The 27,830-nt window shown below is 43.6% G+C and overlaps 1 protein-coding gene across 1 annotated transcript in view; it reads left to right on the top strand.

The window, feature by feature from the left end:
• Positions 1-27,830, top strand: part of adarb2 (adenosine deaminase RNA specific B2 (inactive)) — a gene marked incomplete at both ends in the record, with an annotated part of 120,761 nt that overhangs the window by 71,628 nt on the left and 21,303 nt on the right. Inside the window, 2 exon segments of the mRNA XM_083665663.1 lie at positions 4,973-5,059; positions 5,935-6,848. Of these exon segments, the coding sequence (XP_083521789.1) occupies positions 4,973-5,059; positions 5,935-6,848 (1,001 nt within the window).

Raw genomic sequence — 27,830 nt, 5'->3', positions numbered from 1 at the left:
GTGAGTGTCAGTGCACTGCCTTTCCACAGTGTTTCAATAACCCTTGTATCTCTTCCGTTCCGATTCTTGTGTTGTGCAGCAAAATAACATCTAAACATACTAATAATACAATCAAATACTCCCATTGTTTCACTGGGAAATGGAGAGACCGATTTAAAGCTCTCCTCGTCTCCCTTTTTGTTTATTTTCTTGGTTCCCTCCCTCTCTTTTCATTTCATCAGTCAGATGGCTGCTGTAAGTGAGTCCCAAGCGGCCGGCGTCTAAAACTTATGACTACCCATGTCTTCAAACGTCACGCTGCAACCAAAGCATGGCAGGATGACAGATAGTCCTTTCAATATATAGTGACAAACAAATTAGTGCAAAGATGCTTCTCGCTGCATACCAGATGTGTTGGGCTCTGTCGTATGGAACAGGCGATGAAAAACTGTCCATGTCCCATCTGTGCTTCCCGGGACCATCAGTGCAGCAATTTCTGCTGAACAAAGTGCTGTAGTGTAAACAACCAGCCTGATTATACACGTCATAATAGGAGGCAGAAAAATGGCATCCATAAATCAGACTGGGCTCTCAGGTTTTACTTGGTGAGGGGCTCCTGACACAAAAAAGAGAGGGAGAGAGAGATGGACAGATATAAGAAGAGATGGATAGATAAGCAGAGAGTTGGAAGAATGGAAAGAGAGAAAAGGCAATTTGCAGTCAGGGCTTACACTCAAATATTCTCTCACTCTCTCTCTCTCTCTCTCTGGATTTCACATTGTGACTAGAGAAGTGTTACATGAGGACACCAATGTATCCCTAATCTTACACCTGCTGAATGACTCCCCAACACTTAGAGTTTGGGAGGCAAACAAAGCCTCATAGTGGCCGGTCTGGTCATGCCCTGATGGCTGGTCATGCCCTGATGGCTGGTCATGCCCTGATGGCTGGTCATGCCCTGATGGCTGGTCATGTTATACAGAGAGAGAGGGCTAGAGCTGATGGATGGAGCAGGGGAAATATAGGAGAGCAATATCATCTGAGGGAATGAAGCCACGGACCTACATCATGTCATTACACAGTGTATTATAGAATTATCTCCCTCACTGTACCTTGTAAATACACTTGAATGCTTGTTATCTGACGACTAAAGCAACAGACCCAGCCTGACTCTGTCTGCGTGTCTGGTCTTAGCATCCTTTTAAATTTGTCATTCTCATGGATGACAGCTTGCCTTAATATTCAGTTAAAGGGAAAAGACTGTGCATTAAATCTGTCATTTATCAGGTGGGAATCATGATCCGTGAGCACTATCAGACATCATATAAAATAGAAGTGGGTTTTTTAATTGCTTGAAGTTATTCAAGTAAGAACGTCACATCAAGTGCGTCATGGATCTACATTGGAAATCACTGCTGTTTTTTCCGTCTCGCTCTGCCCTAAATTCTTGGCAGATAAGTTCTCTGAAAGTCCTACTTTGCCCCTTCTTCCATGTACCATTGTGCAGACTGTGCTGTTCTAGCTCTAAAAGCACTAATAGTTGAAGACAAGGCCGTCTAAAAGCAGGCCATCTACTTTAGGTGCAAATGCACAAATCACGCAATGCGAAATTCATTTATTCTTCGCCCGAAAACCTTTTTACTGTGGAGATCAGAGCTATAACATTGAAAGGCTTTTATGTCATAGTGTTGGGTATATGGTAGACCTGCTAGCCCTCGTCTGTGAGTGCTTTGAGAGGAGATATGGGCCTCCTATTGGGGTGTGTTTGACAAGACACCACCTCTGTTTAATAAGTCCTGTCATAGCTTCAGCACAGCTTTACCGTCACACACTTTGAGCAGGCTGTTCAAGGACAAGAGTCTGAGAGTGTGTGCTGTGTCTCTCTGTCTAAAAGTGACAATGGAGGAGGAAGTGCTGTTGAATTTCTCTCTCTATCAATGATTCAGTGGGAGCTTTTTTAGCATTTCCCGCCATCCTACAGTATTATCCTCAATAGTAATGAGTAGCCACTTCAGTTCAGTTCAAGCACTACTTAGAGATCCCTCCCCTCATTAACCGTCTCAATGGCTCTACATGGATTGGCCAGACTTCACCTCACACTTGTTCTCCATACTGTATAAAAAAACACACTTACAACAAGAGCATTTCCACTGATGCACAGTATTACTTAGTCAGCATCATCCAGTATTATTCATCCAGTTCATCTTGCTTGCCAACCTGTTTCAGAGTTTGTTTTTTAATCGTTCCCTATAAGTCCTTTTAGGAAGGTGTGTGGTTCAAGGACAGACAAAATTATCATTTAGCTGACCCTCATCCCATACATGAGAAGTCTGGTCACAATCCACAGCTCCATTTTCTGGTCCAATGTGAATGGGTGTAAAGCTGATTAGATTAGACTAATTTAATCATGTATGGTGCCATATGACTGGCTAGTCGGATGGTCCAAATGCTGGCCTGAGATGAGCCGGGCTGGTCGGGTGGGGTGGGTTAAACCTGCCCATGGACAGTAGAAGAGGGTGTCTACTACAGCCTTGGCATGGACCAGGAGAACACATGTAAAGCAGATGGCCTGGCTCCTCTGTCTTCTGTGCCACTAATCAGGTGCTAAATATCCATCCGTCTGGTCTGGTGCCCCTCCCTATCCTCCTCCCCACCCCAAACCCCCAACCCTGACTGACATCACTGTCCAAATTATTTCTTCCCATGACTGTCAAAAACACAAATGCTCTCATCATTACATTTAGCATGAATCGCTTGTCAAAATCAGGTATGCTGAACTTATCAATTGGTTAAATATGATGCATATGGTCAATATGCTTGCATAATGTTATCATAAGCAACATGTCTGAATGCTTTATATAGCATGTCATGACAGCTGGTGATTTTTGGTACCTGTCAGGGCTCTGAAGTACAAGAGCAGAAGGAGTGAACTTGAGCCACATTTGCCCTCTAAATCGTTACAGCTCCAATACTGCAGTTAAATACAGCCATGAATCAAGGCTGTAAAAGATACGTGTTGGTTTTTTATGTAAGCCCTGGATTTATGTGTGTACTCTACACACACAGGGGAAGACACTTAGCACACAGCCTGTTTATGCAGCGGGCCTGCTTACCGATCAACTGAGTGATCTGACAGAAATCAGATTTTAAGTGTGGTGCTGAGACAATGCAGCCTCTCATTTGACAGTTCAGCGCCGTTTAATCTGGGGTCCACAAGACAGAGACAGCGAGGGAGAGGGAGGGAGGAAAAGGCAGTCAATGATTTCCCCCAGCGCCTGTTTCAATAGTGTCTCCTGTCGCTCATCTGACCCATTCGTTATGCAGAGCCACGGGAAATCTGATTGGGCTCATTACCCTCTACTCAGCACTGATACAGGAAGTGGAAAAAGAGAGGCCCCCTTATACTCCTCTCACCACCACTGCAGCTCTCTGGGGAAAATGGCCGCCTGCCAAGCCTCACTATCTAACCTGGCCCTAGCTGCCTCCTTTTGTTTGGTGGGAATAAATGTGTGTTGTCTTTCCCACTACAACAGGGTGTAGTAGGGAACTGGGTTAGTGAACTGAAACTATTGGCTTACATTGTTTGGTTCAATGGAGCCTAGGTTGAATAAGGGATTTTGGAGGCGAGGTCAAAGTGCCTGAGGTGAAAGGGTTGCTGCTGGCACTGTCAACAAAGGACTGTTCCACCTGTGTAATACAGTAACACAAACCAAGCAACTCCACGTACTAAGTCATCTTAGAACTATGTTATTACAACAAATGCAGTAATAGCAATGTTACTGGATAGGTACAGGGACATTTTGATGTTAAGTGTTCATTCCTTACCACTTTGCCATACCTATGGAGATAATTTCCTGTAAAGCTTTTACCTCTGTGCTCTCCATGTTCCATGTCACGAGCATTCTGACAACATACATTAGTAGGCTTGGCGCTCTCACAGCCCAGTGGACTTTCACACTCGGCAGAAATGGGTGAGTGGGTGAGTGGATGAGTGGGTGGTATAGACCCAAGGCACAACAGGATGCTAAAAAATACATGAAAGACTTTGCAGGCCTACAGTATGGTGGCTTATTGTATGCACACTTATATTAATTGCTTTCCTCACACTGTGCACTGTATTTCATCCTTGATACAGAGGTTAGACAGTATTTTGGCAAATTCAGTGAATTTAGTGACTAACTTATTTACCATCACACTCTGTTGAGTTGACCAGTTAATAGATGTTTTCAGGAGCATTAGTTGGACTTGCCCTATAGGGACCTGACTAAATATGGATTTATAGAAATTACATCTTACAATTAGTCTGTATACTGTATGTTGAAACCCTCTGCTGCCAGTGTCTCTAATGGACAGACAGCTGCATGTTGGTCTTTATACAGTAATTAGGTCAGAATGCAAATGGTTTTATTCTAATTTTACCCATTGGGACATGCTGCTCTATCCCCAGCTTTTTAGTGCAACCGTGTGTATCATTGTGAATGATCAATCATTCCAGTACCATTGGGCTGGTAGGGAAAAATACATCTCATTCACACTTTAACACTTTATGTGCATTTCAGTCAGATTTAGAGCAGCTCTCTGTGAACTGTAACTACTGTTACTGAACCTTGTTCCTGTATGCTCCTGCCTCCTTCCTCCTCCTCCTCTTCCTCCTCCTCCTCCTCTTCCTCCTCCTCCTCCTCCCTCTGTTTAGAGAGCTCTAAAACTATTGATCATTAGGAAATGTTTTGAAGAGAGGGATCTAATTACAGGGCCAGCCTGGCCTGTCAATTTTACTCAGGCTGTGCTGAGACCACTAGACCGAGCAATGGTCCTAATAGGGCCCTACACTGTAAACAACACGCACACCTGGACAACACTAGGCACCAGGGAAACCAGTTAGCCAACCAGGGTGCAGCCCACAACTGCTGCATTTCCAACCCTGTGTATACTGTAGAGGGTAGACCCTAAGTGTTACTCATATTGTGTTTTGTGTGCCTTGTCTCTCTTTCAGAGAAAGTCAGCATGCTCTCTGCATTGATCGCTCCCTTCAAGTACATGAGCCCTGGGACCACAAGCACAGAGGACGAGGACAGTTTGAGTAAGTCACTCTGCATTCCTCCCAGAATATCTGTCCGGTCAGTGCCAGGCCACATTTGAAAGTGATCCATCTGCCAATGTGTTAGACAACAAGAACAACAGCAGGATGGCATAGATGTCATGTTCTCCACTTGTTTATCATGAGAGATGTTATGGTTGTTTTGGACAACGGACAATACACTCTACTGTACATGACAGTGATTTTGCATCTGCTCGCTTTGTGAATTTAGCTATAGATCCCAGCATTCCATTTCATCCTTGTCATTTTCATGTCTGGTTTGAAACTCTTTTTTTTTTATGTCCCCTTAGAAATACAATATGTTACTTTGCCTCTGACACTAGGTTTGAAGAGCGCACCACAACTGCTCAAACTTTCTCCTTCATAGTGTGAATATAAGTGTGAAATAAAGCAGACAGCTTGGTTCTTTCATCCACTAGTATAGTGTAACTCTCAATACAATCCCTCCATTACAAAAAGGATCGGTGCTTTGCATTGGATACAGGGACAAATAGTCACCACTTAAACCACAGAGTCAGAACCAATTTGGTAGCAGATTACAGAATCATTTGGCAGATAATGCCCCATTTTAGAGGATTTGGATTTGGATTTTAAAACACTTAAATAAGATAGCCTCCCTCGCTATGAACTTTGTGACTGTCGACTTGGGGATGATGGTAGATTTGTTCATTACCATTTCATTGTGTATCAAGTGGCTGAATCTGCCCCAGGAGATTGTGAAGTCTCGATTTGTTCTACATAGAAAACATGGAAATGTGGAGCACCCAGTAATGTCTGCATTTCTTGGAACTTTTGTCTTGAACAACAGTTTTATACTGTAGCTCTAAATATTCATGTTCACTTTTTGTTATTGTCAGGCACCAGCAGCACAGAGGTAAAAGAGAACCGGAACATTGGCAACCTAGAGGACTGCGCCATTGGACCCAGTGACCGCCAATCACTTTTTCGAACTGACACATCTAGAGGCGGGACTTCCAGTCTGAAAAGGAAGCGACCTCTGGAGGAGGACAATAACGGACACCTGTGTCAACTCAGACTGATCTATAAGAAACTGTCCTGGTCGGACACACCAAAGAACGCCCTGGTGCAGCTGAATGAGCTGAGACCGGGCCTCCAGTACCGCTTGGTCTCCCAGACAGGCCCCGTCCACGCTCCTGTCTTCTCCATCGCCGTGGAGGTCAACGGGATCACCTTCGAGGGCACAGGCCCCACCAAAAAGAAGGCCAAGATGAGAGCAGCCGAGCTGGCCCTCAAGTCCTTCATCCAGTTCCCAAATGCTTCTCAGGCTCACCTGGCCATGGGGAACCTCGGCAACCCCTCGGCCGACTTCACCTCGGACCAGGCCGACTTCCCCGATACTCTGTTTAAGGAGTTTGAGCCCTCGTCGTGTGGCGACAGCTTCTCTCTCTCCAGTGCTCTGCGGCACGGCCGACTGCTCCGCCACACATTGGACCTAATGGTGCAGGCCAAGCAGAGGCTGGGGGTCCCCACCGCTGAGGCCCCCAAAAGCCCTGTGGTGCTGCTCAACGAGCTGAGGCCAGGCCTGCGCTATGTGTGCCTGTCTGAGAGGGTGGAGGGCCGGCGCCTGCGCAGCTTCATCATGGCAGTCAGGGTGGACGGGAGGATATTCGAAGGCTCTGGACGCAGCAAGAAGCTGGCGAAGACCCAGGCGGCCCAGTGTGCACTGCAGGCCCTCTTCAACATCAGGCTGGCACCTGAGGGGAGAGGAGGCCTCAAACCCAGCAGGAATAGATGCCCTCATTTACCCCAGGTGAGCTACGCCAGCTTGGCATTGGCAGGCACTCCACTCCATACGGTGGCCTGTAATAACCAAAACAGCAGGAGCACAGTGGAAAAGCAACCACCATCCAACAAGTAATTAAGAGGGAGGAGATACGGGTTAGGATGAGCTAAGAGAGGGGGGAAGGAGGAGGAATGAGGGAGATGTGTAAGCAGACTGACTTAACATTTACTTTGGACAGAAAGTGTGGCATATCTAGTGGAGACATGCAAATGTGTGTGTACATTGGAAGGCTCGGGCTGCTAGTAAACTAAATCTGCTCAGTGATCTATTCATACGGAAAGGTATGTAAATGAAGCAAATTATTCTCCTTGTGCCTATGACACAAGAAAAATCTGCATTGTTCCCAAAATTATTACTTTTTTGCATATGTTTGTAGAGCTATAATTGGGAGAGTTTTGTAATTTTGCACAATCTCTTGTTTCCTCATGTGTGGCATCTCAGTGTCTACAAACATTAATTCAATCTGTTGCCCAAAGGAGATAGAAATGCAAAGAGCAAATCGACAAACAAACCACCGACCCAATCCTGTGCTCATTTACCCAAATATGTAAATAGCAATCAGAGCTTCGGAAACTAGTTTTTGAGGAACTTCTAAATATTAGACCCCGGAGTCATGGTAGCTTTGTGGATTGCGTGGTTGCCTTTAACCGTTCTAACCTTCATTTCAGCATGTGAAATATATCAAAAGAAAAACTAATGCAAATATACACTCACTGGGAACTTTATTATGAACACCTGTACACCTTCTCATGGTGGAGGTGGTGTAATGGTGTGGGGAATGTTTTGTTGGCACACTTTGGGCCTGTTAATACCAATCAATCATCGCTTGAATGCCACATCCTATTTGAGTATTGTTGCTGACCATGTGCATCCCTTCATGGCCACAATTTACCCATCTTCTAATGGCTACTTCCAGCATGATAAGGCAGCATGTCACAAAGCAAAAGTCGTCTCAAACTGGTTTCTTGAACATGACAATGAGTTCAGTGTTCTTCAGTGGCCTTCCCAGTCACCGGATCTCAATCCAGTGGAACTCCTTTGGGATGTTGTAGAACAGGAGATTCACAGCTTGTAAGTGCACCTGAAAAATCTGCAGGAATTGCGTGATGCAATCATGTCATCATGGACCAGAACCTCAAAGGAATGTTTCCAACATCTTGTGCAATCAATGCCACGAAGAATTGAGGCTGTTTTAAGAGCAAAGGGAGGCCCTACCCAGTATTAGTATAGTGTTCCTAATAAAGGGAGGCCCTACCCAGTATTAGTATAGTGTTCCTAATAAAGGGAGGCCCTACCCAGTATTAGTGTAGTGTTCCTAATAAAGTGCTCCGTGAGTGTATTCTCTCACTAATTTAATCAACAGCTTTGAATGGTGTGTCTCATTTTAAACCTGTGTATGAAGATATCAGACATCTATGTATCTAGGCAACTTAGGTCAGTGTTCCTCATTTTGTTGTAGGTTGTTATAGTATTTATTGGTAGATCTGAGATAGAGATAATAATACCAATGTCAAAGGTGCACTAGCTGTGCAGTTCACTCATAGAGTCTATCCTAAAGGCTGTGTATGTACACTGTGTGTTTATGGGTGTGTTGCACCGTGTACTATTAAATGGGGTATGTCGTATTAGCATTCCCTTCCTGCCTTGAAGGAATAGACAGACGAAATGCCCTTCTTCGCCAACAACATCAACCAAACAACCTGCTCATGTTTGCCTGGGAGAAACTTTTCTTTTCTCCCTCCTGCCACGGTGTCTAAAAGGATTTTAAAAGGATTTTCCTCACCCGTTTAGTTCCAGAAAGCGCTCGCTTGTGGAAATTCTTGAAAGTCAGCCGTGCTGTCTGCTGTCGAAGGGGGGAAGAGTCATTCTGAAGTAGTGAAGGACACACACATACATCAAACATAGAATCCCCCCAGGTTTCTCTGCGGATCATCTGGTATGAGCTCTCAGGGCGTGTGTGTGTGTATGTACGTGTGTGTGTGTGTGTGTGTGTGTGTGTGTGTGTGTGTGTGTGTGTGTGTGTGTATGTGAGCATATGAGATAGTGAAAGGACAAGAGTTCAGTGGCTCACAGATCTGAGGCCTGGTATTGGGGTAGGTGCCAGTCCTAGCCTCAGGCCCATAGCTATGGTTCAATGCCAGCCTTGTGCCAGCTCTTTAGGGGCTAGTTTTCTGACAGAGATTTCCTCAGGCTCTACCTGTGGCTAGCCAATGCTATTTTAATCCCCAGCCATTATTTTACAGCGTAGAGTGTGAAAAATAAACCATTGCCCATTGAGCACACCCTACCTGTACATACAATACAACTAGGGCCCTGAGTTTTTGCTGGTCAGGATTATGTGGTAAGGAACACCCCCATGCCCGAAGTACCAACGAGCCAAGTTAGACCAGTGTGTTTACCTTTACTGTTGAGGTGCAGAGGTGCAATTGAGGTGCAGTGTAGCTAGGGCTAAGGCTTTGCTTCATGACAACTATGTTCTCTTTGATAAAGATTAAACAGCTCACAAGGGAAATTACTGTTACTTGCTGTGGGTCAGGCAAGGCATGGGTTAAGACAAGATCTTCCCTCAGATTCTGTCTGTACAGAAAAAAAGAGTGAGAAGCAGAGAAAAGGTGATGAGAGAGATAGAGAGGGAGAGAGAGGAGGAAGGAGGATAGAAACATGGGTCACTTTTGCAGAAGAATGAAACAGGAGCCAATAGAGAGAGGGAATATTTGGCAAGGACAGAATATCATCTTGGCGGAGTTCACCATACTAGGATGAGTAGCCACGGGCTAACCTGAACAATAACTGGTAGGATAGCTCCACTGTCTGTCCAGCTCCAAAATGAAAACATTTCCAAACTCATCCAAACTGTGTGGTATGCTGCTCGCATGTCTTCGGCTCCACACATCTCTAAATAATAAAAGATGAACACACACACACACACACACACACACACACACACACACACACAGATTGTATTGATAAGTATAATAATAACAAGCATTGTTATTTTTCTTATTTGCGGCAGATATTGAAACCTGTGTGATAGCTGTAGAAGTACAGCTTTAACAATTGAAGAGACTTGAACTAGAAGTTATGGTTATAACCCAGGTTCTCTGAAGGAGAGGAGGGAGACCCCTCACTCTACACGTTCCTATTTGTTGAAGCTATTCAATCACGCCTGACCGGGGGTGTTTGCATAGTAGCCCCCCCCAGTGCCAAGGGCATATAAGCACTCAAAAACACGCTCCCCGTCATTCTGCGAATTCTGCAGTCATAGAAGAGGGGAATCGAAGTGAGGGGTCTCCCTCATCTCCTTCAGAGAACCTGGGTTATAACCATAACCTCTAGTTTTCTTTTAGGCAACTCAGTTTGACCCCTCACTATGGGTACCTACAAAATGCCCTGCAAGGGTTCACGGCCACGTACCCCACCAACGCTCACCCGGCTGGTGGCAGCACAGATCTCAGAAATAGAGATCCCCTGAAACAGGGCCCAAGACGCAGCCATCTCTCTAGTGGAATGTGCACGGACACCAAAGGGGGGCTGCAGACCGCAACTGTACACCTCACTGACAGCATCCACAAACCAGTGGGAAAAGCACTGTTGGGCAACAGTTTGCCCCGTATGGGGTTAGTGAGGCAAACACACAGCTGGTAACATTTCCTGAACGACCGAGTTCTATCCATGTAGACATGCAGGGCACACACAGGGCAGAGGGTGTTCAGGTGCCTTTGTTTTACAGAGGGAAGGAAGGCGGATATAAGGGGGAGAGCTCAGTAGTGCGACTGCTGTAAGTCATGGTAATGACTTTGGGAACGAATGCAGTGCTAGGCTGCAACGTAACCCTAGAATCACCAGGGGCAAACTGAGTGCATGAAGGATGGACCGAGAGCACCTGCAAGTCACTCACGCACTTGACTGGGCATGAGCAACAAGGACTTGTAGTCTTGTAGGATAGTATCCTAAGGTAGCCATATCCAAGGGTTCAAAACGGATGCTGGTGAGAGCCTCCAGAATCAAGGCAGTCTACTACGTGGCAGTCTGAAATAACCACCAGGTAGACTTTAACAGTGGAAAAAGTCTTGCCCTTATTGAGTAGTTCTTGCAGGTACGAGAGGACCATGGGGACATGGCACTGATAAGGTACCAACCCACAGCTCTCGCACCACTCCTCAAACCGTCTCCACTTCAGGTCATATAGGCCCCAAGTAGAGGGGCCCTGGCACTCTGGACTGTATCAATCGCTCACGAGGGCAGGCCCACTGACATCGTTGTCTCGGGATGCGAACAGGTTGACGATAGGGATCCTCTCGCATTAGCAAATCCACTCCTGAGTTCAGTCTGCCTGGCACATGAGACAACAGATGCACACTGTTCCACATCAGCACTATCCTGGCCAGAGCCAGTAGCTGTTGGGAGCGCGTCCCCTTGGCAGTTGACAGTATGCCACTGTGTACGTATTGTCTATTCTGACCAGGACGTGATGTCCCTGCAGAAATGGATGGTGCCATAGGGCTAGAAATACAGCCTGGAATTCTAGGATATTGATGTGGGCCATGCGTAACTGACCCGACCAAGCACCTCTTACGGAACGTCCATCATGTACGCCCTCATCCCTGATTGTAACAACCTGCACAAGGTGACCCTCCCTATGGGGCAGCTTCATCTTAGAAGGGAGGGGTCTCTCCAACATAGGAGTGCTGTGAGGCACTCATTGGAGATTGGCGCGTATCTGCGCCAATGAAGAGACTGATCTGCGCCCTGGTGTCCAGGTATATGAGCCAATCGAGCAGGCCATTGGCATTGACAGACTGGGCTGACTGAGCCGCAGATAGGTAGATCTAGATAGATAGACCTCGGAGAAGGGATGCTCCCACGTGGATTGTATGTCGCTGGAGCTGAGGCTGGGCTAGAAAGGGCATCCGTGGCTGGTGAATGGAATCCTCTGAGGACTCCAGTAAAGGATCCTTCTCCAGTAGAAGCTCAATGGAGGTGAGGCCTTCCACATATTACCGGGGCCATATTACGTCCGCAGAGACGAGGGCAAGGCTGTTTAGGGTTGTCCGTCTTCTGCTTCCATTTCCCATCCGAACAAATGGATACATCCAAGGACATGTTGCTTCACCTGTGGACAAAACAAGCAAGTTAGTGAATATACTTGGTAAGGATATAACATTGTCTTACATGGAAATCAGTATAACTAGTTACACCCGGTGAGGGAGAGCTAGCTAACCTGCCTTTTGTGAGAGGGAGCTAGCAACTCTTGTGAGAGAAGCTAGCTAGCCAAGCTAGACTAAGAACCTTGTGTTACCTGGTGAGAGTCGAGGGGAGCAAGCAAGGGTACTTACCCGAATAATAGGATTGCTAGCTGCACCTGGTGAGGGGGAGCTAGTTAAACTACCTTGGGTGAGAGAGAGGCTAGCAACTCTGGTGAGAGGACCTAGCTAGTTAGTCTAGGCTGAGAACCTCATGTTACCCGGTGAGGAGCGAGGGGTGCGAGCCAATTATAGCCAAATATAGCAAGTGAGAATAATTTCCTTGGCACTGAGCCAAACTAGAGGCATAAAGCTATTTAGTAGCTAGGAATGTGATATAGAAACTGCGTAGAGTGGGTAAGCAAATGCTAAGAAACCTTCTAACATCTGGGATGAGCCAAACAAAGGTTTTACTCGATAGAGTGAAACTTGGCTGCATGTTCTAGTGAAAATCCAAACGTTTGAGAGTGCTTATATGCCCTCTGCACTGGGTGGGGCTACCGTGCAACAAACGTCCCTGGTCTGTCCTAGGCGTGACTGAATAGTGCTTCAGCGAACAGGAAGGTGCAGACTGCAGTCCCACACTGAGGGCTTAAACCGAGTCAACTGAAAGAGAACTCACTCCCCAGGTCTGTGAGATTTCAAACCTTACTGTGAAGTGAGAAGTGAATGTACAGTCATTTGGCATTAGGTCTCTGGCCATATTACTGAGTGGAATGATTACCTTGTGTTCCCAGCTTGATTGGGCACTTAATCTCTCCTCACCGTTACAAAGATCTGTGGCATTGCCAAGTCAACCCAAGACTTCAGGAAGATGCTGAGTCTCTGCTTGGCTGAAGGACAGTGGTGGGTCAGTGACCGTGTCACTGTAAGGCCACCTCGCTCCCTGACCTTGGATTACACCCATTTGAATAAGGAAATGCACTCACAGGCTAGAATGACAATGAGGTTTACAAGGCCAGCAGGAGGGAATGTACGGTGAGGGCCAAATTTGATTGTCCTCTGCTGGTTAAGATTTGGATACTGTATGTTTATACTGTTGGTTTGACCAATGATTTATTTACATATAGCCAATGTATGATTGATGTAATGGGATTGACCCATAAGCATCAATGCAGTATATAGTTTTCTAATGTCACATTTGGTAACATTTCATTTGGATAGTCCCAAATAAAATGGTGTGTAGATCTTCAGTGGATGTTAAACTAACTGTCAACAACATTTCAACTATCTACTCACCCTAACCCGAGCCCTGACCCTAACCTTAACCCTTTTCCTAAACCTACTTAACCCAAACTTAACCCTAGCCTTAACCCAAACCCTAACCGTATCCCTAGCAAGCTGCTGTATATCAGCAAAGTTGCAGTTGATAGTTTGTTGATAGTTTAAGCAACTGTATATCATCTATAGGGGACTATCCAAATAAAGTGTGACCTACTGTAACATTTTACTGACTCACTTTTTTGTATTTCTCATTCACATGCAACTGTGTTTGATTTTTGTGTGCCTTCGCTCAATATCGTTTCATTCATCCCCCCTGAATGCACACAGTAGAAGACACGCCTGGATATGGACTCATCTAGCGTGGTAATTTCCCCACCCCAGCAAATTGAATATGATTTCAGACACATGAAGGTGACCCCTGTCAACCGTCGAGCGTTTTACAGATTGTTTTCTTTTTCTAATCTCTTGACTTCTAATCTGTCTCAATATAAACAGCCATGAAGCAAAAATCATTAATTAATATTGCCACAACAAATTAGCGATTGTGGGCGAGCGGGTAAGCACCCATTTAAAAGATTCCAACGGAGGAGAAGGTGTGAAAAACACATTATTAGAGAAATTGATTAGCACCTTAGAGACCTGCAGACAGTGTTACAGCCTCAGCATTCGTCACAAGTGCAGATGAACTGACACATATGCTTATAGAGAAGTCTCAATGCCCGTTTTATTCACAGATGAGTTGGTAAGAGACTTTGTAACAGAGTAAAATTTATGATAAACCGTAAATGTGCATGTCCCTCCGGAATCTGTTGTTTCCATGAGATGTTCTTATGCTACCAGTCTGATATGGTATCCATATTGGTTTTTACTGTATTTTTACTGTATTTCAAGGGAAATTCATTGAAAAAAGGGCTTTGTGTCTGAAATTATGGAACAATAATGTTTTCCCAGTTAATGGAGGCACTTTGTACACGGAAAGGTTATAACCATCATGAACTGTCTAATACTTATGCAAAATATGACCTATAGGGCTATTAAATCTGTTTCACCCTGTCAGCACACAGTTTGTACGGCCTGCAAAAATCCCTTAGCAGGGTGAAATGAAATGAGGTTGAATCAAGTCACCTCTCCTATAACGCCCCACCCATCCATTGATGGTGGGATAGCTCCTGCCCTAACCTCTCCGAAACCTACTCTGACTTCCCAGAGTAGCTTCCTAGCTCATTTCCTCTGACATGTCTCTCTCCCTTGGCCCCTAGCACACACATGGCTATAATCATTCCTGAAGAACCCCTCACACTTCATTAAAAGCATAATCAAGTTCATTACAATTTCATAGAAGCTCAGGTACCAAATGGCTTCCGATAAATCACAGCTATTGGTCCTGTGTGCCTGCGTGTGTAGGTTTATCTCCACCTCCCAGGCAGGAATGGAAAAGAGAAAAGAGAGGAGGGATGAGAGGCGAGGTCTGGCCATGCCCTTTAAATGACCTTCCAGCCAGGAGGGAGGCTAGTCTTCATCCAGCCCCCCGTCTCCTGACAGTGGTTGTAACTCCACCCATTCACACGCCTGACTGGGTATTTAGACCCACTAGGGCCCTGAAACCTCCATGGAGCCTGGGCCTCCAGTATCCCCATAGGGCCCATATAGAGTTCTCCCTCTGGGCTACAGTATACCGCATGTCCTTGGGTAACTCTGGGACTGGGTCACTTCCCATAGCTGATGATGAAATATGTCTGTAGAGGTTCACTGTTGGTATGAATATACAGGTCCTTGGAGAGCAGTTATGTAAAAACACCTCGTGTTCTATTTAGATAGATAGATAGATAGATAGATAGATAGATAGATAGATAGATAGATAGATAGATAGATAGATAGTAATCTGTTGCTAAAGGAGCTTCTCTGCTCTGCCACAGTGTCATGTAGGGGTATTTAATATCAAATTATTTGATTTTAAATTATACAACTCATGTAAATAGTTTATACAATTTTAGCCTATTCTTTGATATAGAGTGAGTACCTCTAATTGACAAGTACATTGTTAGGATATAATATAATGATCAAATGCAGGCATTGATATACAGTATCTAAAAAAAAAGAATAATATTACCACAGCAAAAAAGGCAACCCTGTACACAAAATAAAATGTGTACAGTCCTGTATTCCATTGAGAACTTCCAAACAAACAGCCATATACATTTGTCATGCTCTCTGGGACCAAACGCTGCTTGGTCTGGGCTGGAGGGGGGAGGTAGGGGGAGGGAGGCGAGGAGGGAGGCATTGAAAACTGGCAGGGAAAGATGAGGGGCAGACTGGGCGAGAGAGGATGGATGGAGTGTGGAGGAAAAAGAGGGAAACCTCAGCGGAACAAAAGACCTTCAGGATTAATTAGGCGTCAGATTGGTTGCAGGGCACAGTGGCTCTCTGAGAGTTTAGCATTCTGGGAAGACCGGCCCCGCAGTCCTCATATTTCAGCCAGCCTGCCCCTGAGTATATCTAACAGTGGCACAGCACTGGGCTCGCTGGGCTGTCTGTTATAGATGTACTACCATGGTCATGTATTTTTTATGATATTGCACTGGGCAATAAGGGAGCTTACAGGGGTCATGTATGTAATACATATTTTTACATGATATTTGCGCTCTGTTTCTGTGTCAGCTGTAGCCACCTTTAATGTCCCGTAACTTAATGTTTTATGTATATGTTTGGAATCATGGGAAAACAACATTAGTGTGCTATGGAGCTCAATGTGTTGTATTTACATGTGCATTCTCAAATAGTCACTAGTGCAGGGTTTTTTTGTTAAAAGAGTGGAATGTAGTGCATGATCAATGCAATTTACCAATCATTATGCCCTTGTCACCTTTCTTTGCATGAATATGCGCACAGTACTGCTGAATTTCTTATTCCAGTCACTCATGTCTAGATTTGAGAACCAGACCCAAGCTACCAGTTAATAAGAATTGTACTGGCACTGTCATTGAGGATGTGTCTCCCTGCGACCTTTTGATTTCACCTGCTCCTGAGCTAAGGAAGTGTTGAACTGTGCATACAGATGACATAGTCAGTTGGGTAACCATGAGTCATAATTTCTGGGCCTGACTTAGACTACTGGCAAACCACTTAGATAAGATCAAATAAGAGCTTGTTCTGAGGTTCCCAGAGATCATTTCTCATCATAAGGACATTTGTGCTGATCATATCAACACAGAAACCGTTGGACATAACTCTCACACATTTCCTTTGTCTGAGCTTTTGGCACATAGAAATTGGGATGGACTAGTATGGGCTCTGATTGGCTGGTGAGGAAGTGCTCTGACTATCATAGATGGAATCAGACCCAATCAGGTAATCTCTTAGAATTTTCATTTGCTTCAGAATTTGAATACTGGTACTTATTTGCTATAGTCAGGGACACCTCAAAAGTCTATTTTCTTTTACTCTTTGATGCATGCAACTTTACTAGCCATAACCCCAAATGTAAAATCATGAGGTTCCCATATACAGCATGTGTTGGCAGTTAACTTTAAAGAAACTGTTTCTGTGCTTTTGAGTCATCTTCATCACATGCAAATACAGGTGAATCACCACCTTAGTCAAGGCACCTGAAATAACCTGGACACCTGCTTTATTTTAGCACATACACTGCAAATCCATTCCCACCCCCCTGTTTAGCCGGGGTGATTTTCAGAGCCTTTCATGTTCAGTTATGTGCATTGGCCGCATAAGAGGATGAAGTTTCTGCTTCCCTAATGGAGAAGCTCGGTGGTGTATGTAACTTGCACATTAGAATGAATGACTAATGATGATGTGCTTTTTGTCAGGGGAGACTATCATCAGCTCCTTCAACGTTTAGCCCCCTCTTGTGGAATCATATTAACTTTCATCCCTGTCACAAAATGATTATACAGGTAGATGGAAAGAAAATTACTAAATGTTGATTTTCCATGATCTTTTGTGCCTCATCGACTAAAATGTTTGTTTACAACAAAATGTTCATCCACTTGCTTTAATTACCATGGAGAATGTCAGTGTTAAATGTATGACACTGTGTGCTGTTTGGTTCCTTTTCTAAGACTCCTGTCTAAGTCACCCACTCGTTCACCTACCCACCTACACACTACACATACACACAGTACAATGCTCTCTCAGTAACACATAACACTTGCCTGTACGTCAAACGTCTCACACACTTAAGCACTTTAGAGAGTGCATTTAGAAGAGGTAGTTAGAATACGGCAGCTCACTGACAGCATTTTTTTATGCTGTGCTGTGGTTGTCTTGGTGCTGTTAAGACGGTAAATCTGACCAATTAGTGAGCAAGGCACATCCGGGGGTGAGAAGGGAGAGGTGCTTAATGATCACCGGTCCCCAGGTGACGGAGGGAGAGAGTCAAGACTGACATCGCTCTCCTTCTCTCCCTCTCTGTCTCCTTCTCCAATATGCTATTCATCCTCTCTGACTCACCACAGCAAGTGAGAAAATGTATATGCCTCAAATAAGCAGCTAATGAAGCATTTGTTTTGTTCACAATCATAACAATGACACATTTTGGATAGAACGGGGTCACAGATTGATAGTCTGTCTGACATGCATTTGCCAGGGAAAAGGAAGATGATTCTTTTCATTTTGTCTGACGTATCAATTGATAATGAGACAGTGCTAAGTGCTGATGGACTAGTGTGTAATTTTCTGAGGGAAACACATAAATAGCAGGAATATTCTGCCTTCTTTCATCCAGTTGTTTGATTCTACTTTGCCTTGTCTTCACAGTCTATTCTGATGCCACTCATGTTCTCTACTGTGGTGTAGAAGCCATCTCTATGAATGGTGAATGGTCTGTGTGTGTGTGTGTGTGTGTGTGTGTGTGTGTGTGTGTGTGTGTGTGTGTGTGTGTGTGTGTGTGTGTGTGTGTGTGTGCGCGTGTGCGTGTGCGTGTGTGTGCTTGTGTGCACTTGCGTGCGCATGCGTGCAACAGAGAAAGACAGGGGAGGGGGATATTATTAGGAGTGTGTTGTGTTTGTTACAGTATATCTACTATATAATGCTTACTTTGCAGACTGCATGTGATGGATTTTTTGTAAATGTTAAGAGAGCAGGGGCCACAGACTTATTTTATGCCACTGTGAAAGGGCTTTCTTACACAGCAATTAATTTCAATGTTATATGAAGTGCATACTGTATACAGTGCCCTCCGTAATTATTGGGACAGTGACAGTTTGTCTTCTTTTGGATCTATACTCAAAACGTTTGGATTTGAAATCAAACAATTACTATGAGATTAAAGTATAGATTATCAGGTTTTATTTGTGGGGGTTTTTGTATATATTTGTTTCACCGTTTAGAAATTACAACACTTTTTATACATAGTCCCCCTATTTCATGGCACCAAAAGTATTAGGTGTATTACGTTACATAATTTGTGCAGATATAAGTGATCTGTCAATGTCTAGTATTGATACTAAGCTCTGCGTTTGCCTTTGGAGTCTGTTATTGGTGTCTGTCAAGATAAGGACCAAAGAGGTGTCAATGAAAGTCAAGGAAGCCATTATAAGACTGAAAAAAAACTTTAAAAAAAACAAAAAACAGAAACATAGCCAAAACATTTACCAAAAACAACCGTTTGGTTAACACTTTACATTAAGGTCACATTAGTAAAGGGTTTATAAATGGTTTATAATTAGTTGTATGAATGAGTAACTAACATTAATTACTGAGTTACAAACATTTGTAATGAAGCATAATTAATGTGCACCTACAGTATAACATATCAAATAAGGTGCTCCAAGTGAAGTAGCCTTACCTTTCTTAAGCAATTATGAATAGTAATGCATGTTTATAGGGGACATCAAGTAAAGTGATCCAACATTGCACGATTCATAATAAGTAGTCATAAATTAATAATTCACATTCATTGTTTATTCATGCTTGTTTATACTATAGTAATGACAGAGATAGCATTCACTTTTAACGAAACATAACCCAATAACAAACTGCAGCAAGGCTACTGGCCTGCTGCGGAATGAAAATAGATAAGTTAATAAACTTAAAGGTGCGTTTCACATCAACGTACAGGCTTGCTGCAGGTGATACTGGTTAACTAGCCACTACTTAGCCTCATTTGGCATTGATTTTAGCTAGCTAGTGAGCAACACCAGTGGCCCCACAGAGCATACAGCAAACTGTGTACTATCGGTGTTTAAACTATAAGTTGTTTCAAGCTTACGGCCAGGGTTGCCAGGTCTAGTAGATCTAGTGAACAATGAGATCACCCTCGCTGATGGCATGAATTTGTGGCAACATATCTTGTTCCTTTGCATGTGGGCTTGAATCCTCATTATGTTTTCGAGGGATCTTTCCTGCATTCTGTTTCTCAGCTTGGTTTTTATCAATTTCATCCATTCTCTTTCCCAGTATTTACAATATTTTCTCCCATATTTTTCCCATTTACCTGACATTATGGAAGTAGAATCATGTCTAGCCAGTAAGCCAGTTTATCAAATCGGTTCCTCTGTTCTAACCTCTGCATTTATAAAGCATTAATAACTGGCTCCTGATTGCAAGCTCCCTATTTGGCAAGCACCAAGTGAATATCGATCAATGTAAACTAATGACTAATAACTGTTTGTAAATGATTTAGAATTTAATAATAAACTGGTTATAAGTGATTTATTAACTAATTATAAACCATTTATAAACCCTTTACAAATGTGACCTTAATGTAAAGTGTTACCACAGTTTGGAACAGTGTTAAAAATAATAGGAACACTCTCCAGGAGGTAGGCATGTATGTGTCAGCCACTACCGTTTGCAGAAGATTCACCAGCAGAACTACAGAGGCTACACTGCAAAGTATAAACCATTAGTTAGCCACAAAAACAGGATGGCCAGGTTACAGTTTTCTAAAAAGTACCTAAAAGAGCCTGCAGAGTTATGGAAAAAGGTATTGTGCACAGATGAGACAAAGAGTGAGGTCTAGAGAAAAAAAGGAACTGACCAAAATCAGATAGTATACCACCTAATCTGTGAAATATGGTGAAAGGGGTGTTATGATTTGGGCTTGTATTGCTCCCACTGGAACTGGCTCACTTGTCTTCATTGATGATGTAACTTCTGACGGCAGAATGAATTCTGAAGTGGACAGAAACATCTCTGTCATCTCTGTCTGCTGAAGTACAAGCAAATGCCTCTAAACTCATTAAACAGTGCTTCATCATACAGTAAGACAATAAGCCCAAACATACTGCCATAGCAACAAGGGAACTAGTGGAAAGTTCTCAACTGGCCAAATCAATCTCCAGATTTAAATCCAATTGAACATGCATTTCATTTGGTAAAGAGGAGACTTAAGTCAAAAACACTTCAAAACAGATGTTTGCAGTACAGGCCTGTCAGAGCATCTGTTGGGGTTAATGGGTCACAGACTTCAGGCAGTTATGGCATGCAGAGCATTACCAATCAAATACTTAACATGAGTGCTTCATTTAGATGTTATATGAATCTGCCCCAATACTTTTGGTGCCCAGAAATATGTATAAAACGTATTGTAATTTTTAAATGGTGAAACCAATACAATATGTACAAAAATACCTTCAAATAAAACCAGATAATCTATACATCAACCTTATAGTAATTGTTTGATGTAAAATCCAAACGTTTGGAGGATAAAGTCAAAAGAAGAAAAAATGAAATAATAACTAAATAATTACAGAGGGCACTGTAGTATTAGATAGCTTCATGCTGTGCTGTGATTCATTCAGGAGAACAAAAATCTCTAATGTCTTACATTCATTCAACAGTCAGGTGGTGTTCCTAGGCAACTTCATACAGTAGTAAGAGGTTGAGTCAACACACACACGCGCGCGCGCACACACACACACACACACACACACACACACACACACACACACACACACACACACACACACACACACACGACAACAACAACAACCCATTAAAACAAGATAAAGTTCTCAGACATGTCACTCTCACTCACAAAGCACCATTGACATTTTCCTTGATCCCTTGTTGACTGTTTAGAATTTCAAAAGAACACTGTAAGCTATGAATCAAATGTCAGGTGTGGCAGTGTAGTGGAACCATATCAATACTTCATGATATATGACTAGCCATGGGGCTTTGTGAAGACCAGCACCCATAGACATGACATGAAGCATGCTCCATACTTAATACATGGCCTCAGTGCTGTACTGTACTAACCATGGCTTAGTTTTTTTTTGGGGGGGGGTTTAGCAGTGTGTTCTCCTGGCTTGACAATCTGGTGAAATATGGTGTTGTGCTTCCCATAATAACATTGTGCCAGCGACTGTGTTTTGTTACAGGGCACTGTTACAGCCAGACATAAAAAAACATCAGTTGCATTTCCTTCATTTCCCTAATCTCAGCCCCATATGCGGTGTGAAGCTTGGCAGCAGCCATTACGGGTGTGTTCAAAGAGTGACGAGGGGTTTGAAGTCTGCTGATTGCCGGGGTCAAGCCCCAACCAGGCGGCTTGATATCTTCAAAAACTGCAGAGATGACTTAACTCTGGTGTCTAGGCAACGGTCAACAAATCGTCCTCCTCTGAGAGGATGGCATCAAAACACTTCACAGGACACGTTTGAATGGTTCCCTCTTTTAAAACATGAAACGAGGTACTGGATCCTACAGTACCAGGCTGAAATATCTTAAAGCAATAGTTAGATGTAGCACTGCAACAGCTAAACAATGTGTTGTGTCCAGTCAAAAACTGTAAAATATTAAAAGGGGGTGTTAGTCGTATATATTATGTATTTCTTAAATAATAACCATGTGAACCAACACCATTTCTGAGGCTAAGGCTTCCCAATGATAGTGTGGTATGACTAGGCAAACCATCTCTCTCTCTCTCTCTCTCTCTCTCTCTCTCTCTCTCTCTCTCTCTCTCTCTCTCTCTCTCTCTCTCTCTCTCTGCCTCCCCATGGCCCTCCTGAATCATGAGTAGATTAATGAGCAATGTGTGAACAGTCCTCACGGCCACTGGAGTGGCATCCCTCCTCATAGTCAACGAGAGCTGCGCTCGTTAAAACCCCATCACTGGCCCTCTCATATTCTCTCCCTTCATGTAGCCTCTTTTCAGTATCCTTTTCGTCAAATATCTGCCACTCTTGCTCTCTCTCTCTCTCTCTCTCTCTCTCTCTCCCCTCTCTCTCTCTGTTTCTCTCTCTCTCTCTCTCTCTCTCTCTCTCCCCTCTCTCTCTCTGTTTTTCTCTCTCTCTCTCTCTCTCTCTCGCTCGCTCGCTCTCCCTCTCTCTTTAGCAGTAGGTCATGTTATTCCTATGAAGGAGCCACTCTGCTGGCCTTTGATGCATAATGTATAAAGCCACTGATGTGTGTTTTACACCATCTCTGACATTATTAAGTCATCTCAGCCATATCTCTCCTTTTATCTAGACAGGAGAGGTTAATCACAAGGGATTGATACTGAACACCTCCAATGTTCTCTAACCATCACACTCCCCTTTCTCTCCACCATTTCCAATCTGTGACACATAGACACTTAATGCAAATTGTGGTATTTCCCTCATACTAATGGTCTATTTATGTCAGTGGAATTAACTCACTTAATGTACATTAGTCTGTGATCAGACTAAGGCACTGTAAAGCTGTAGTGAACCACTCAGAGAGTGAGTCCGGCCGGCATCCTGTGTGGTGGCCAGCCTACATTAGACTGTAATGGAGCTGATCCTCATGATAGCAGCTTTGGTGTCCTACTTGTTTTGTTTATTTGTTCAGATGGACAGAATTAAGGTAGATTTTAGAGGTTTTAAACAGACCTCCACACAACATCTTGTTCTCTGTCATATTTCAATCCAATTAAATGCATTTAAATATTGTACATGTAGATCACAAAATGTCCAAGAAGCCTCAATTACAAATACTACTGTTTACTGAACCTATACAGTATAAAGATGATATGCTGTTATATTTCATTCCACAGACATGTTTAACATACATAATATAACTGGGATCTGTTTTTCTAGGCTGTGAAGTGTAAATTGACATGAATAGTTATATCTCTGATGTGAAATCAGCAGGCTGTCAGGGAACTGTGCTATCAACACATCAGACCATGGTTCACATAATATAACGGTTCACTTTGACCCTCACCTGCTCCAACCTTAACCCCACTGTGGCAGCTCTATATCAAAACCTAAACATGCAAATATTGACATTCAAGACGTTTTTCTATTCGCCATATTATAAGACACCTAATTATCAAAGCTATTGATACAAACAGAAGAATTCTATTTGTCACCTTATAAGATGTTCAACCCAACAAATGGTTTACCACAGTAGACCTCAAAGATGCATATTTACACATCAGAGTTTAACCTGCACACAGGTGATTTCGGAGGTTCGCCCTCCTTACCATTCGGTCTGTCTCTGGCCCCACAGACATTCACGAAGTGTGCCGAAGCAGCCATAGCCTTCGTTTAGGAAAAGGGCTTGAGGGTCCTCACTTAATCGATGTTTGGTTGATATAAGCAGACACCTTGGATCGGGCAGTAGAGCACACAGTCGCACTGTGGTGGAATACCACGTTAAAAATACTTTGAAATAAAAAATGCCAATAACCAGTGTTGATGGTTTATCCAGATACTCTTATTCACAAGTAATAAAAGTGAACAAGTTTGCAAAGGAGTTCGCGTTATCATTTCAGTCCGCCATTTTATACTTTCAAATATTAAATGCAAATCATTTCTACTTCCTGGCTGCGTCCACCAATAACATTCGGTTCCTGCATCTCGTCACGGCCTGGTTTCCCCTCCCATTTCTAAAGACAGTTCTCGCGTTACTTCATATTGGTGATGGGCTCATTGTGTTTATTACTGTGATTCTGGTGCCTGGCACGGTTGACCTTATCTTCACCTACCAATCGCAGTGTTTATTATGGTTTCAATACATCTTCACTCCCTCTCTCCCTTATCCTGTTTTTCTCACGGAATAAGTGTATCTGGTTTCCTTAATCTGCTCTCAGCTTCTTTGTCCTGTCCACTTGGAATGTTCACAATTGGTTAAATTTATATCCTCTTCTCTTTTCTGTTCACCATATACTGCTTTCTCATGCCCTGGTCATCTGCTTTCTCCAAACTTTGCTCCCTCCTTGTAACCTTTAAAAACCTCTTCATTACTCTCCCCTCACAAATCAACCACTGGCCATCCTGGTCTTAATCCTCTCTCGACCTTTCCTTTGTGGAATTAGGAATCTTTATTTTCTATAGAAATTTACCATAGCACCTGCCCAATCTAGGCTTCTGGAAAAATTGTGCGAAAAGCTTGCTCACACCCACTCAAAGGACAAACCTTGTCAGTGACTCTGGACCCCACCATGGACAGAGGAGAGGCTTTCCGCCTATGCCTCGAGGTGTTTCGTCCAGCCACAACTCGTACTGGATGCACCTGAGGCTACTTGGGCCTATAGCCTCCTGATAGTGGTAGTCCCGCTTGGCATGCTTCTCAAGCAAGAAATCCAGCAATGGGTCATAGCATCTGGATCCTTCTCTGCATTGGCACAGCTGTGTGCTTGTCTCCACGACATGCCTAATGGCACTACTGCGGTGGAGAGACCCCTACCACCTGCTGAGAGGCTGCCTCATGGGGAGAGTACTCTCACGCAGGGTTGTGACGTCAGCTGTCTCATTACAGGGATGGGGGGCAGTTCACGAAGGACGTTCAATAAGCGGCATATGGGGGACTTGCTATCCCAATCACCAAATATTCCACCTACACCCTGAGTTGATGGATCTGTGGGTTAGCCCGTAAGAGGTCCAACTTACACTTGGAGGGCTTGGCCCAGAACATGATTCAACCATTAAAGGCTACAGTACCTGGCCACCATCCAGTATACCATGTTGGTCCTGGTGAAACTACTATAGTGGCACATCCCCTTGTCCGTTGTTTTGTCTATAGGCCATATAATGTTTGCTCCTACCTTCCCCTGACAAACTTACTGTACCCTAACCATTTTGAGCTATTCCTAACCCTAACCCTAACCCTTACCTCAACCACTCAAAGTTTTAATGCCTAATACTGCCTAACCGCCACGTATGTCGTAGCTAACACAATTTATTTAATTTAAGTCTATTTTTATGAAATAGGACTTTGCCCTGTCATAGTATAAGGACGTTTTGTAATGATGCTGTGTCGATTGTCATGACAAACTTATCTCATAGATGAACCATTTTGAGAGCAATGTTGAGGCACAGTGTGAGGTCAGGTGTGTTGTCGGTGATCAGGGTGTTACAGCCTATCTCTTCCCCCCTCAATGGAAACAAGGGAAAGGAAGGGAGGAAACAGACAAAATGTCTCACCCTCTCCCACCCTCCCTCTCTCCTGTTCTCATTCATCGCTCTTTTCCCACATCAAGCATGTGTTTGATAGAAAAAAAAAGCTTTCTTTGTAACGATGGTGGCACAGCCCGGCCGATCTGACTGACAACACCCTGCTGATGGAGCTAAAAGCATCGCTGGGCAAAAATCTGTTCCGCAGGCTGCAGAGCCATCTGGACATGGCGCTCAGAAAGGTTGGACATGGTTTGAGGCAACGTGGCAGCGCGCTCTCAAATCTGTACACAGTTCATCTTCCAGGGCCATTGTCACAGAACAAGCCCTTTTTGTGTGGAGAAACAAAAGAAAACCAACAGCACAAAAAAAGAAGTGATATATCAGCATGTTTATGCCAGTGATGGAGCTCTCGAAGAAAGAGAGGGAGAATGAGAGAAAGAGAGAGAGATAAGGAAAGAGAGAGAGGTGAGAGAGAAATATGGAGAGAGTACAGTATCTAATGGTACAGGTAATAGAGAACAAACAAGAGGGGGATCTGTCTCACTGCAGGTGCCTGGCACTTTAAGAATTTAAAAAGCCCCAGAGGCAAGGTTTCCACCAACTGAATGGATATAGACTTTCAAAAGCCTCACACTCTGCGGCAGGGACGAGGATGATATAGAGGCAGAAGGACACTATTAAAACTTGGAGAATGAATTGTTAAATACCTCTATAAAGAAATATAAGACATGGCCCATTTTTATGCAGCCATGGCTGCTCTGGTGGCGCCTGATAAGGTAGCAGGGGTTTGAAAAAAAATGGCCTCCACTCTTACAGACATATGATTGGATTCTCTTGAACTGGAGATTGCAATGCCCTCTGTCATCATGGATGTAGTGCTGCAAATGCATGCTAGAGTCATACACACAGTAATGAGAGTTAATTGCAATAGCCTTAGCCTCCTCCACCCCTGCAATTTCCTTTAGTCCCATTATACTGTAGGTTATGAGGAGATGGAATTGCATATAATTGTAGAGGTACCATAGGCTTTTAAGCAAGCCAATTTAATTTTAAATGATACTTTAAGAAGCCAAAACATCACATTTTCAGAGTTCACATTGAAATCATTTGAAATAATGTTCAGTTAAAGTGATTATTTAATATGAAGTAGTGTAAATGCAGTGAATCTGTGTTTTTATCCCTACCAAACACCTGCAATGTGTCTGCTAGTACAGTGACCTGCTTATAATATTTTTTCTCCACAGGAAATTATGCAGCATCTCAGTCCCCCTGTCAGCCCCGCCCCCAGAGAGGGAAAGACTTCTGGGTCAGGGATCAGTGGAGAAAATTTCCCTGTTGACATTTGTGTTTCTGGCACAATATTGACGTCTAAGAGAGTGCGGCAGGAGAATTGGCAATGACATTCCCCGTTACCTTGGAGATAAATGTGGAACTTTTAGCAGGGGAAGAAGGCTAGACTAAGGGTTGCAATAACGAACAATTAGAGTTTATGATGAGAAGAGTCTGATGTTCAGTTTTATCCCAGAAACCTGGTTTGATTGGGCCCCAAATCTTTGCACTTCAACTGGACTTTAACCTGAAAGTCTCTTTCCATTAATGTGTGACATTTTGGACAGTCTGCACCCTCCTCATTCCAATGCGTTTATCATGTTGCCGTCTCTCAGCTTAGCCTCAGAGTTTTCACAGGCAATCTTCCTGCCAGCTGTGTTGAGGCACTATGCTGTAACTGTGTTTACCATAAACATGTTATACCTCCACCATCTGATATCTAAAATTAACTACGAGCATCCCTCTGAAATAAAGAGAACATGTTCTCCTCTTTTATGTCTTGAATGAAAAAATATACATGTGAGATGTCACTAACTGTACTTGTCACTTAAACAATTTTTCCCGCTGAGGATAATGTTGTGACAAATGGTATCCAAGTGTTCTTGGAACTCAGCAAGCTAGTTTATGTTCTTTGTATGGACAGCTTGAGCAGTACAGCCATTAGAAGGTATTTCCTAACTTTCTCACAAAATGTCTTAACATTAAACCAATGTCTATAGCTAATTATTAACCTCCTTGCTCTTCCAGGAGGAGAGAAGTCAGCCACCCGTTAGGCTCTCTACTCGGTACAAGCCAGGGTGATGTACTGTACAATTGTATAGCAAGCT

Source organism: Argentina silus (genome assembly GCF_951799395.1).
Source record: "Argentina silus genome assembly, chromosome: 1".
NCBI classification, from domain to species: domain Eukaryota; kingdom Metazoa; phylum Chordata; class Actinopteri; order Argentiniformes; family Argentinidae; genus Argentina; species Argentina silus.
The sequence above is the reverse complement of the archived record's forward strand: the minus strand, read 5'-3'. Positions and strand labels throughout refer to the sequence as shown.